The 13839-nt window shown below is 40.8% G+C and overlaps 1 protein-coding gene across 1 annotated transcript; it reads left to right on the top strand.

Moving 5' to 3' along the window:
* The first annotated feature begins 430 nt into the window (after positions 1 to 430).
* On the top strand, positions 431 to 10230 carry wdr73 (WD repeat domain 73). Its single transcript, XM_031319284.2, has 8 exons — positions 431 to 591; positions 1920 to 1987; positions 2125 to 2210; positions 2305 to 2393; positions 5597 to 5664; positions 6649 to 6807; positions 7996 to 8343; positions 9247 to 10230. Exons 1-8 carry the CDS (start codon positions 524 to 526, stop codon positions 9471 to 9473), a joined length of 1113 nt encoding a protein of 370 aa, XP_031175144.1. The 5' UTR covers positions 431 to 523; the 3' UTR covers positions 9474 to 10230.
* The last annotated feature ends 3609 nt before the right edge of the window (positions 10231 to 13839 follow it).

Here is a 13839-nt window from a genome sequence, read left to right as displayed (position 1 = left end):
CTGTCACATGAATAATTATAATTTAAAACTTTAAATAATAACAGTACTTAAATGAACAGCAATATGCACCTGCTGTATTTTAATCCAGGCTGATAACAATAGGGTAAAACCACTGCTGGGTGATCAGAAAAGGCTCCAGGATTAAATAAATCCTGGCTGTTAGCCTGGTCAGGAGCAGGCTAGCTGCACAGAATAAATCTCCATGGTGATTTATGTGCCTCCACTTTCGTGAAACCGAGTCAAGGCTTAAATCATCCAGGATAACTGATAAATCCCGGCTTAATCCCTTATCTTGGTTTTATAAAACAGGCCTCTGGTCTCAGCTTCTACAATGAGTTTGTTTTTGTTTTTTTGCCCCCCCCTGGCTCGAATGTCAAACTCCGCTTATGAGCTCCTGTCCAGCAGGTGGGGGCAAACTTGATCCATTAGTTGAATGAACCACCAATATACTCAAGAATGAGACGTACAGGAAGTCAAACAACAACAGACTCACGCATGCTCATGCCTGCAGTAACGTTAGGTGATGGCTGAGATGGAAGAAACAGACTTTAATGATATTTTAGACGACTGGTTTATCGAGTCCCTAAAAACGTGAGAAATGTTTCCTCTTTGTTTACAAGTTTTATGTTAGCTGCTAGCTAGAAGCTCTATTTTCGCTAGCTAGCCCTTCAAACCGAACTCCACTTAAACATCTTTAAAGTTTTATTTCTCCTTACTTACCCGCAGATGTACGTTACTTATAGATAATATTAAAAGACATTTTCTGCATCTAATTAAGCCGTTATTCAGTTCGGCTTGCTTTTACTAAACTTTGCAGTCCCCTATTTCGCTAAAAGGCCAGGTTTAAGAAGTGCTAGTTATCGCTAACATTTTCACCCCGGATCTTTGAAACCGCTGTGCCAAAACTCAAAACCAACGCAACAATATGTAAATTATGTTTAAAAAACGTATCGTCGGTGGACTCTATCCATGCCGAATTGAAGAGTCGTTTCCATTGATTTTAAAAAATGAAGTCGTAATGTATAGCTAAGGTATGTGTGCTTAGCCCTGATATAGAAAATATTAAATATAAAAATTTTTGAATGGGGTCTGGTGTCAAGATAAAATACCAGAGGTTTATAGACAGAAAATACACTTTTATCATAAAAAAGTGAACATAAACTTCACTAATGACCAATCGTGGAGTGTAATAATATGATTTGACGTTATGGAGAATGGGGACGTGAAGCTGTGAAATGAAATACCAGCTACATCAACATATAAACACCTGTGGCTGTCTTCAGGTTAGCTTGAGGACTTCCCTGTCTGTTTTCTTAATGGTTTCATAAAACCTCTTCTCTACAGCCCCTACAACACTTAGTCCTGCAGCAATGTTTACATCTTAAAATAATGTATACTGGTTTTAATGTAGGACATAGGTGGCCAAACGTTTTTGATTGTGTGCCATGTAACGAACAATATAAGGAGTCACGGGCCAAACAGTAGTAAATGTTAGTTTTTTTAAACTATTTTTATAAGCGGTTTGAGTCATTTTTATGAATGAAAAAGTAAAACCTCCCTGATGTCAGCTTGTTAAATGTGAATATTGTTTTTGATGACGTCATCTTGGGCTTTTTGGGAAACACTGATCCACATTTTTCACCATTTTCTTAAGAAAATAATCATTGCAGCCCTAAGTGTACATCTGTAAGTCTTTTATTCAGATGTAAGAAATAAAACAGGCAGAAATAGTAAAATATTGGTTTCTGTGACAAGATGTTAACACGGAAATAATTTCACTACATTTCAAAATAAACGTGTTAAAAAACAACAACAGTCCATCGTGCCAACGTTTCTGAGTTTTTGGGCACTCTGTAGTGTGTCTGTGATTTTGGTCCTGAGCTAGTGTGAAGTCTTTAACACCTGTCTGGATTCTTCAGGTACAAAGATCTTCATGTGTATCAGCTGGAACATCCGACCCAGGTCATCGAGTGGACGTCAGGGAGGAGTGAGTTCATGTATTTAACCCTTGTGTTGTCTTTGGGTCAAATTTGATACTATTGGTTATGTTGACCAACCTTACACAAGAGGAGATGTGCTCAAACTCCAATTCAACTTTTTAATCATCGTTTGTTATGTTTACAGCCGTGTGCGTCGCAGGATACAGCTCGTCTAAAAATGAAATTCTGGAGCTGCATTTACCTCTGAAACTCTTCGCTGATGAGAACAAGGTAACAAATCAGTCCAACCTTTGGGGGGTTATTTTTTATAAACGCAACATCCAAATGTCACTTTTAGCCTCTGCTATTTGTGTGTTGTGTTCAGGGTCTCTGTGCAGAACGGGACTTCAAAGTTGTCCACGGTGGGTTCGCAGAGGGTCCTGTTTGCTGCCTCAGACACGTCCCAGGAACGAGGTGAGATTGTAACACATAAGAGATAAATGATCCAGCGGGAACAGCTGTTAGATGTTGTTCACGGTTTTCTAAGAACATCGTCGCCTCGTGACTGTCGTGGGATTTCTGATACGTTAACGGTGTTAATGCTGTTGGCTAAAGTTAACGATTTATATAGACAACTCTGCAGTTTAATGTGGAAGTGAGATGGGAATGATATTTCAAAGATATTTCCAATCATATGCTGGCTGCCTGAAATGGCACTCAGTCATCAAACCTCCGAGACCCAAAATGTCATAAGAAAAAGTCATAGTATAGTATGTCGAAAAAGTCATAGTATAGTATGCCGAAAAAAAGTCAGTGTAGTATGTCGAAAAAAGTCATAAAAAGTCATAGTATAGTATGTCGAAAAAAGTCATAAAAAGTCATAGTATAGTATGTCGAAAAAAGTCAGTGTAGTATGTCGAAAAAAGTCATAAAAAGTCATAGTATAGTATGTCGAAAAAAGTCATAAAAAGTCATAGTATAGTATGTCGAAAAAAGTCAGTGTAGTATGTCAAAAAAGTCATAGTATAGTATGTCGAAAAAAGTCATAAAAAGTCATAGTATGTCGAAAAAAATTCATAGTATAGTATTTCGAAAAAAGTCAGTGTAGTATGTCAAAAAAGTCATAGTATAGTATGTCGAAAAAATTCATAGTATAGTATGTCGAAAAAGTCATAAAAACATAGTATAGTATGTCAAAAAAAGTCATAAAGTCCTAGTATAGTATGTTGAAAGTCATAAAGTCCTAGTATAGTATGTTCAATCAATCAATCAATCAAACTTTATTTATATAGCACTTTACAGCAACCAGCAGGTATCCAAAGTGCTTAACATCGAAACCAAGAATAAAAACACATATCACACAATATAAAGAAAGAACATGTAAAAACAGAAATAGTTACAGAGAAACAAAAGAACGAAATCGTCACACCACTGCTACGTATTAAAAGCCTGACTAAACAGATGCGTTTTAAGTTTGGACCTAAAAAGAGCGACATCTGTAATAGTGCGGATATCAGGGGGTAACTTGTTCCAGAGTCTCGGGGCAGCAACTGCAAAAGCCTGGTCACCCCACCGTTTATATCTAGACCTCGGCACTTCTAAAAGTCGCTGGTTTGAAGACCGCAATGACCGGTTGTGCTCCCGCAATGTTAAAATTTCGGACAAATACTCCGGGGCCAGACCATTTAAGGCCTTGAAAGCAAACAATAAAATCTTAAAATCGATTCTAAAACGCACAGGGAGCCAATGAAGGGTGTAGAGAACGGGAGTGATATGTGCACGTCTAGATGTGTTTGTTAAAAAGCGAGCAGCTGCATTTTGCACAAGTTGAAGACGTGCGATGGAGGTCTGATTCAGACCAACGTAAAGAGCATTACAATAATCCAACCTAGAACTAATAAAGGCATGAATTGCCTTTTCTAGATCGTGCCTGTTGAGGAAAGGCTTAACTTTAGCCAGGAGACGAAGCTGGAAAAAGCTCATTCTAACAACATTACTGATCTGCTTGTCAAATTTCATGCTGCAATCAAAAGTAACCCCCAAATTTTTGACGGCTGACCTAGTGTAGGATGCTAGAGCTCCCAAACTCAAAGCTGGACCATTTTGCGTGCCTGAAGTACTGAAAATAATACACTCCGTTTTATCTTCATTCAAATTAAGAAAGTTTTCTGAAAGCCACAGCTTAATATCAGTGATGCAACTAAGCAGGGAGTTTAGTGCGACACTGTCATTTGCTTTAATAGGCAAATAGATTTGCAAATCATCTGCGTAACAATGGAATGACAGTTTATGCTTTCCTATAATAGCCCCTAAAGGCAGCATATATAAAGAGAACAGAATGGGGCCAAGAATTGAGCCCTGGGGAACCCCACAAGAGAGAGGAGCAGCTGACGAGAAGAGGTCACCAATCATGACAGAAAAGCTCCTATTAGCCAAATAGGAGCTAAACCATGCAAGTGCCGAACCTCTGATGCCTACACAATGCTCAAGGCGAGAGAGGAGGACTGCATGGTCCACTGTGTCAAAAGCCGCTGTGAGGTCCAAGAGCACTAAAACAGTAGGATTCCCGGCATCTACAGACAAGGCAATATCATTATGTACTCTCAACAGTGCAGACTCAGTACTGTGGCGTGATCTAAAACCAGACTGAAATTTTTCAAACACAGAGTTCTGCTGTAAAAAGGCTTGTAACTGTATGAAAACAACTTTTTCCAAAACCTTAGAAAGAAAAGGCAGATGAGAGACTGGTCTAAAATTTGACAACACTGTGGGGTCAAGATTAGGCTTCTTAAGTAGGGGCCTGACCACAGCATGTTTGAAGGCAGCTGGGACAGAACCTAAACTAAGACAAGAATTAAAAAAAGTAAGAAGACTAGACCCAATGGTGCTATTAAAAACCTCCTTCACCATTCTGGCGGGAACAATGTCTAGGGGACCGTTGGTGGGTTTCATGTGTTGTACAACCTCACTAAGTAACGTCAGTGAAAGTGGTTTAAATTCCTCAAACACAGCTGAGTGTGCAGGAGAAGCAGGTACAAACACTTTAAAATTAGCACTGGCATTTTTCCTGACAGATGCTACTTTGTTGATAAAATAACAGAGAAATTTCTCACATGTACTGATTGAAACATCTGTCGGAGCAGAGGTGCATGGATTTACAACAGAGTTAATAGTATTAAATAACACTCTAGGTTCATGGTTCATAGTATGTTGAAAGTCATGAAGTCCTAGTATAGTATGTTGAAAGTCATAAAGTCCTAGTATAGTATGTTGAAAGTCATGAAGTCCTAGTATAGTATGTTGAAAGTCATGAAGTCCTACTATAGTATGTTGAAAGTCATGAAGTCCTAGTATAGTATGTTGAAAGTCATAAAGTCCTAGTATAGTATGTTGAAAGTCATAAAGTCCTAGTATAGTATGTTGAAAGTCATGAAGTCCTAGTATAGTATGTTGAAAGTCATAAAGTCCTAGTATAGTATGTTGAAAGTCATGAAGTCCTACTATAGTATGGTATAGTGAGTTGATGCTTGTGTAGTTAAAGTGCATTTTGAAGCATTTGTTGTAGATCTTTTATGTCAGATCCGATTAACTCGAGTCCAGCAGAGAGAAGACTTTAATTCGACTTTTATTTGAATATTAAAATGAATGTAATTGATGTCCTGTTGTCGTTCCTCCAGGTGTGTTGTTACCAACGACGGGCTGAGCTCCGACCTGCAGGTGTGGACCGTCGGAGGAGACGACAGCGGTGAGTTCAAATCTGTATTATTATTATTTATTTATGGTTCAATTAATCCGCTGCGATACATGTTTCTCACTTTACCTGAAAGAATCTCGGTTGGTTTCCATTGTACAATAATACTCATTTTTACTACTTACTTAAAAGTAGTAATACAACAGTGTAGAAATACTCTGTTACAAGTCAAAGTTCTGCATTTTAAACCTCACTCAAGTAAAAGTACAACAGTTTTAGCATCAAAAAGTACCAAAAATGTATTCAGAAAAACATTGAGGAAAACTCTTCTGCCTCCACCTCAATACGATCAAGATCCAATGTAATGTAGCCTTGGGGTTAAAAAATTACATTTTGTTATATTGTTATTCAGAAGTGAGTTTAATTTATTTGAGTAAATAAATATGCAAAAAATAAATTGTATTTTATGAAATAGATGGTAAGTAAAATGATGTATTTGACTGTTGAAGCTTAACTAACAGTGATTTATGAAGATTAGGGATTAAATAAGTGTAAAAAATATTGTTAATATAATATAATAAGTGTTTGTCATCCATATACATCGATACGCTCTCTATTGTTGTATTTTCTGTTACCTTTTACATGTTCAAAATAAATTAAAATCAACCAAGAATGATTATCAGAACCCTCCCGCTGGGACAGCAGAGGAACGTACATATAATCAAATGAAATACATTTCTTGCACTGCTGCAGCAGCGTGTACACACCAAACAAAAAAGGGGCGACCGTTCATTCATAAATGTATTCTTTAGGACAAAATAAATTAAAAAGACTTCGGAAGAAAATACAGCTGATAGAAAACATTGAACTTAATAAGTGAAACTGACAAAAAGGATTTAAAGTTGTAAACCTTTTGCAGCATCTACAAGTAAAATAAATAACCATTTTCTTTCCCCCTTTTTTTGTTATAAGTGCAATGTGTCGTGTTTTCTCCCAGTGTGATTGGTTATCTTGCTGCGTCTTATCGTCCAATGACAGACGTGATCAGACGAACAGGAAGTGTGAAGGGGAGGAGGAGTGTTTCAGAGGGAGGCAGCAGGATCGCAGCTCCACTCTCGTCACAACTTCTTCACGGAGCTCGAAGCAGCGACGTCCAGCTGACTCAGCTGACCTCAGGACAGATTCTCTACACACTCGGTAAGAAGAATCATAGTATGGTGTGTTGTAAAGTCAGAGTATATTAGGCATCAAGGAAAAATCCAAGGCACTTGTCTTTGGAAAAAATGTAAAATGACTTAAAACCATCTGGCAGATTCTCAATATAATCAGATTAAAAAGAACTTCCTGCTAAAACGCGGTGAAGTTTTAATCTAATTCTATCAAGAATATGCCGGATGGTTTAAAGTAGAGATGCACCGAATCCACTGGTTAAGATTCTGCAGAATCCTCGTCCCATCCTCAGTCCATTAACTCAGTAAACACATTAATGAAGTAAACAGTGACTGTCCTTCCTTTGCCGTACCTGAAGTTGCTGCATTTTGGCTGCTGTCTGTAGATTCCTTCATGCACAACTCGTATTCTTTCAGATGTTTCATACCAGATGTTGTAACAGTGGTGATGTTGTGTATAGTTTAGGGTCCTCGCCACCACCAGACTAATCAGCATTGCAGATTGAACATGTAGCTGGACTTGAATGGTCTTCTTTTGACTGAAAGTACTGCCAAACTACACTTTTTCTGCTCACGAGTTCCATTTCCACTTTCTCACAGCCTACTGCATTGAACGCTCCACCTACGTAAACACCTTCCCGTAATCAACAGCGGCGTCGTTACGTCGACCAGCGTAGCGCGCGTAGTGCAAGCGTAGGGGTCGGTTCGGTGGAAATACAATTCTAAGGTTCGGCAGAAACCGAACCCCGTCAAAAAGCCCAATGTTCAGCCTGATCCGAAGCTGACTCCTGGATTCGGGGCATCCCTAGTTTAAAGGCATTTTACATTTTTTTGTACAGATGAGTGGATTGGCATTTCCCTTGATGCCTATTGGATTTGTTGATGCTCCCTACCAAAGAGCAAACACTAGTTCCAAGAAGCTCTTCGGTTCTTCATAGTATGTTTATAAAAAGTCATTAAAGTTATTTGAAGCTCTTCATTTAATTTCAGGGGACAGAGTAGCAAAGTACAAGAACACTATTTACTTTACATATATTTATTAATGGAAGTACACATGTTAAAGTATAAGCAAAGAGTCAACGATAGCCATATTTTATTTATTGCAGTTTTAAAACCTGGAAATTTATTATTTTATTTCCATCTCTCAGTGGATCATGTCAGGCCTGCTGAGTGTTTAGGAGCATTTATAACAATACGAGTTCTTTCGTCCCAACAGAGACAGACTCGGCAGATCCTCTGAGTTCTTTACAGTTTGTGAGCGACACCGTCTTCCTCGCCGGCTGCTGTAACGGCAACGTTTACATCGCCGACACTCGGACGTCTGCTGCTCCTCAGCTCTCCCCCGGACCGGCGGCTTGGGGGGGATCCGTCCTCTGGTGGACGGACGCCTCGGCCGGCAGGGTCATCAGACTCTCCTCGTCTGGACAGGCGGTCGTCTCAGACCTGAGGGACCTGGGAGAAGCTGTGAGCTGGGCTCAGCTGGACGTCCAATCACATCGCTGCAACCCGGATGATGTCAGAGTCTCATGGGCTCCGGCGCTGGACAACTGTATCGCAGTGTCAGGTGAGTTAACAGTTACAGAGTAATCCAGCTGAGAAAGAGAGCGAGATGGAGGTAGAGGGGTTAGCGAGAGAGAGATGGATGGAGGTAGAGGGGAAAGAGAGAGAGAGAGAGATGGAGGTAGAGGGGAAAGAGAGAGAGATGGAGGTAGAGAGGAAGAGAGAGAGAGATGGAGGTAGAGGGGAAGAGAGAGAGATGGAGGTAGAGGGGAAAGAGAGAGAGATGGAGGTAGAGAGGAAGAGAGAGAGAGATGGAGGTAGAGGGGAAAGAGAGAGAGAGAGAGAGCTGGAGGTAGAGGGGAAAGAGAGAGAGAGATGGAGGTAGAGGGGAAGAGAGAGAGAGATGGAGGTAGAGGGGAAAGAGAGATAGATGGAGGTAGAGAGGAAGAGAGAGAGATGGAGGTAGAGGGGAAGAGAGAGAGAGATGGAGGTAGAGGGAAAGAGAGAGAGATGGAGGTAGAGGGAAAGAGAGAGAGAGATGGAGGTAGAGGGAAAGAGAGAGAGAGATGGAGGTAGAGGGAAAGAGAGAGAGATGGAGGTAGAGAGGAAGAGAGAGAGATGGAGGTAGAGGGGAAGAGAGAGAGAGATGGAGGTAGAGGGGAAGAGAGAGAGAGATGGAGGTAGAGAGGAAGAGAGAGAGAGATGGAGGTAGAGAGGAAGAGAGAGAGATGGAGGTAGAGGGGAAGAGAGAGAGAGATGGAGGTAGAGGGGTTAGAGAGAGAGAGAGAGATGGAGGTAGAGGGGAAGAGAGAGATGGAGGTAGAGGGGAAGAGAGAGAGATGGAGGTAGAGAGGAAGAGAGAGAGAGATGGAGGTAGAGGGGAAGAGAGAGAGAGAGAGATGGAGGTAGAGGGGAAGAGAGAGAGTTTGAGAGTAAATGTTTCTAAAGTCTTCGTGTCTGTCTGCAGGTTTCAGCGGCGCGGTTCAGATCTATAAAACATCCGTCTGGGGGACGGAGCGCCAGGACGTCCAGCCGCTGTTTGAGCATCGCGGTCACGCCGTTTCATCACAGTCTGATGACGACGTCTTCGTCACCGCCCATGTCTGGCATCCCGAGCGGCCGCGGACGCTGCTGTCTGCGGCCTCAGACGGCTCCGTCCACGTGTGGGACTGGGTCGACCAATCAGAGCTCTAGTTCACCTGAGACGAGTGGATGTTATCTCAATGAACTTCAGGACCATTCTGAAACGTGAAAACAAAGAATAACTGATCTGACGTTGTTTCAGTACCTTCCTGTGTGGATTCTAGTACCACCTCCATTTCTACTGATGGGGTGAAGAGATGAAAAACAAACAAATGGAGCAAAGTCACACGTTTTATATTAAATTTACACAAGATTAGACCGGAGAACATCTGTCCTCAGTAAACGGGAGAAACACGAACAGAACTTTGTTTGTTTGAATTGCTGCTGGATTAAACTGCTCTAATTTAATACAAATCTAAATGGATGTTTTGTTTTACATATGGGTTAAAAAATGAATTCACTAAATCTGTTTTCATTGCAATGAACTGGAGGAAAGACAGTTTACCCAAATCACTAATTTCTTTGTCTTTCTTCTCTAGCAGCTTACATTTGAGTACTGACCCTGTAAGAGTTCTCCTGTGGAAATCGTCTATTAAAACTTTTAACAGTGTTTCTTCAAAGAGAATGTTTTTGAAATTCTCTAATGAGCACAAAATAAATAGCATTCACCTCTATTGTGTTAGGACTGAGCCGTATTTTTAGGGTTAAAGTCTATTTTCTTGCCTTTGTAACTTGAGTGACTGTGTGTTGGGCTCTGAATGCTGCCAAAACACTGATGACCAACTCTCAATACTGTGCCTGAACACATCCTGTGTGTAGACACCGCAAGACAACAAAAAATGCAATTAAATTTCATACAGACTTCAAACGTCGAGCTCCAGTCTTTGAAAAGGCCTGATGAAAGCGTTAGTAGAACATTAGTTCATAACAGTTTTTTAGCACCAAGCATGTTTCCTAAAAAGCACAGTAGGTGTTCGATAAACTAATCATTTCCACCCACATTATTCCTAATGGTACCCCCAAATTACTACATTAATATGCTAACGTTTTGAAGCTGAAGCCTGTAAAATCCATCTGATTTATGTCAAATACAACCTATAGTTTTGATCATATTAAATCTGCGTTTCGAGCGGACAGATGGAGTTCAGCTGATAAGGACGGTGATAAAAGGCAATTAAGTAGTTTCAGGGGCACAATTGGAGGTAATTTGAGGGTACAATGACAGAGACAGAGATGAACATTTTATAAATGAGTTACCAGATTTAGACCATGATTTATTAAAAGCTTTACCTTCTGACTGCTTCCAGGGTCTTCAGTAACCACGTCACTCTTCGGCTCCTACAGGGAGACACACAGACACTTTTTTGTCCAAATTAATATACAAAGTAGTGTCTTAAAGTGCCCATATTATGAAAAAATCACTTTTTCTGGGATTTGGGGTGTTATGTTGTGTCTCTGGTGCTTCCACACACATACAAACTTTGAAAAAAATCCCTCCATGCTGTTTAGAGTGAGATACGGTTTCTGAATGTGTCCTGCCTTCAGTCTCTGGGTGAGCTGTTCAAAATCGGCACGGCTTGTGACGTCACAAGCCGAAACGAGCAGGCTAACCGCAACCATTAGCTCGTAGCGTTAGCGTTAGCATGCTAACGCTAACGCTAGCATGCTACCTCGTTCTCAGTAGCAAAGCACTGCTACAACACCACACAAGTTCACCATAATCTACAAAAGAACTACTTCCATGTGCGCCCTCATTTAGAAGTCTCCCAGCTAATCCTGCCTTGTAACTGACCAAAGTTGTAGAAACAGCCTTTCTTTTACTGTCTATGGAGCTAGCTAGCTGACATGATCTACATCTGAGCTACTGGGCATGTGCAGTGCAATCAAAGATGGTACAGAAGAAGAAGAAGAAGAAAAGAGGTCTCACTCTGTAGCTAAAACAGAGACCAGCTGAAAAGAGGATCTGCAGCAGTGAGAGAGAGCGCTGCAGTACAACACAAATATGGTGTTTTTTGAAAATTAAACCATGTAAACCTATTCTGGTGCAACATTAAAATACAATAAAGAACCTGAAAATGAGCATAATATGGCTGCTTTAACTTCCTGGAGAAAACCCTGAAATGTCAGTGTTATGTTTCAAAGTAAAGGCCTACCACTGCCATGCCATTAAAATGGATTTATTCTGAATTAAAGCTGCAGTGTTACCGTAACCACTAGCCAGGCCAGAAAAATCTGCGTTTCCTCTATATTCATTCAGCGGCGTGCCAACTTAAAAACGAGCCAACTGTGGTTAGTTCACGTCCATTATCTCAACGGCTAAAGTCAGCTGAACAGGTGAAGGGAAGATGACGTTGGCGGTAGCCTAACGACGACTAAGAGACTCGGTAGTGGACGAGACGCTTGTTCTGCGTGAAGTTTGCTGGAAGTGACGTAGCATATTTCATGGAGTGAGCACTGTGCTGGACTCTGTACAAATAAATAAAAATATAAGCCTTTTAAATGCTGCATTGCTTGCAGGGTTCAACGTTAAGGTTTTATTTATTTCATATTTATTTTTTTTAAGATTATTTTTTGGGCATTTTCAGCCTTTAAATAGGGCTGGGCGATAGGGAGAAAATCACATATGGCGATATTCTTGTCCTAATACCTCGATGTCGATATTGTGGCAATATAGGATTGACAATTGGTGCTTTAAGAAAATATCTTCACAATGAGATTTTAGATAAATAATCTTCAGTAATGTGGATATAATGACTAAGTAGGTAAAGGTAAAAATAATAGAAGAGCTAGAACAGTCTGGTAACACAGAACATGACATCACTTTACTGTAATGCAGCCTTTAAAAGCAGGAAAAGACACCACTTGTGCCATTTACGATATTACGATATCCAAAATCTAAGACGATATCTCGTCTCATATCACGATATCGATATAATATCGATATATTGCCCAGCTCTAAATGGAAGTAACAGACGAACCAGCTTTAAACATGACATATTTTCTTTTTAGTTGAAGTGCTGTGCAGTGGATTAGAAACTTTAAAGGGTTAAATTGAGCAACTCTGCAAAGGTCAATGTTTCTCTGTACTCGCTGACAACAGCTCAGTCTCACCACAGTATATAATAAAACAGTATCAGCCTGATGTCTACCAGTTATGTAATGTAGTCAGTGATGTTGGATCTGTTCAGTAAAGGTCAGAGGTGCTGGTCCGTACACATGATGAACCGAACCACTCAGACACTGAACACAACATCAACCCTGAAGCTTTCTGAAAGGACGAAGCTCTGCTCATTCAGCAACCCTTTCTGGGAGGTTCCCTGCTCACCTTTCTTTCACTTCCAAAACTAATACTCTGTATATTCGGTGCGGTAATGGACCACAGTTCATCCGTGGTCAGTACGGATCAACACTCACGATTTAATATGCACACGAACCGCGGATTCAGTGCAGAATAATAATAATAATAATAGTGTGAAATATATTTTTACTGTTGCCGTTACTTAAAGCAGGCTGATAGAGCTCTATGGAGGGTTGCTGTGAAAAGATACAGGCAACGTTAAATGTTAAATTGGGTTTAAAAAATGGTTGAAAAATATGATAAAATATGTATATTTTCTTTCTTTGTGTTTAAAGGTTTTTCACCTACTGCTACTGCAGCTGCTACTAAAGACTAAACTGTTAAGCATTTTAAATACCTACAAAAACCCAAATGCCTTCCTTGGCTGAAGCAATCATTCAAATGGAACTGGAACCAAAGACGTGTTTGGTCATTGAGTGAAATCCAGTTCTTTATTTCGTGGTGGATGCATCAAATCCCTCTCAAGTGGGGAATCTGCACAAAAATTAGAGGAGACTTGACACAGTTTCCTGTTCACGTGAACGGAGCAAGTTAAAAGCAGTTGACAGAGCCGGTCATGAACTACAGAGCTCCGTCGTATCAGCGAGTGTAGGGGGCTTTGAGCCTGGTACAGGACGACGCGAGCTGCTGGTCCTTTTGCCGGACATTGCGGTTACATGACACAGCATTTCCAAAAACTGAAAGTTCTTTATCTCATTCCCCCCCACCCCCCCCTTGGTACGGAGCCCTGAAGTCATGAAAACAATGGTGCAAGATTAAATAATACCTACTTTCAGGACTTTCAGACAACATATTTTTTATTGTGGCTGCAGACTCTTGAGCTTAGTTTATGGTCACCCTGGTGTTCCGGGCGCGAGGTGCGCGCGCCATAAAATGACGTCACCATGACTGGTCGATTCCAGCACGAACAGTGCAGATCCACCTGGCCGCGCGACGCTTCTGTCACGCCGCGCTCCACTTTATTCTTATGGGTGATGCCAAGCGACTTCGACACGCCCACAAAGCATCCCAGGAAGGCGGCGCTGCATTTGAAAAAATGCTGCGCGTCAAGAAGCTGGCCGATGCCCATCTTTATGCAAATTAATCCGTTGAATGTGACGCTGTCGGTACACGATCCGT

The sequence above is a fragment of the Sander lucioperca genome, chromosome 10, assembly GCF_008315115.2.
Source record: "Sander lucioperca isolate FBNREF2018 chromosome 10, SLUC_FBN_1.2, whole genome shotgun sequence".
Taxonomy (NCBI): Eukaryota; Metazoa; Chordata; class Actinopteri; order Perciformes; family Percidae; genus Sander; species Sander lucioperca.
Note: the sequence above shows the minus strand (reverse complement) of the source record. Positions and strands in the feature narration are given on the sequence as shown.

Coding starts and splice junctions, on each gene's coding strand:
- wdr73 (XM_031319284.2), top strand. CDS start 524: ATGGCTGAGATGGAAGAAACAGACTTTAATGATATTTTAGACGACTGG. Junction 2,211..2,304: donor TCTTCGCTGATGAGAACAAG/GTAACAAATCAG, acceptor TGTTGTGTTCAG/GGTCTCTGTGCAGAACGGGA. Junction 2,394..5,596: donor AGACACGTCCCAGGAACGAG/GTGAGATTGTAA, acceptor TCGTTCCTCCAG/GTGTGTTGTTACCAACGACG.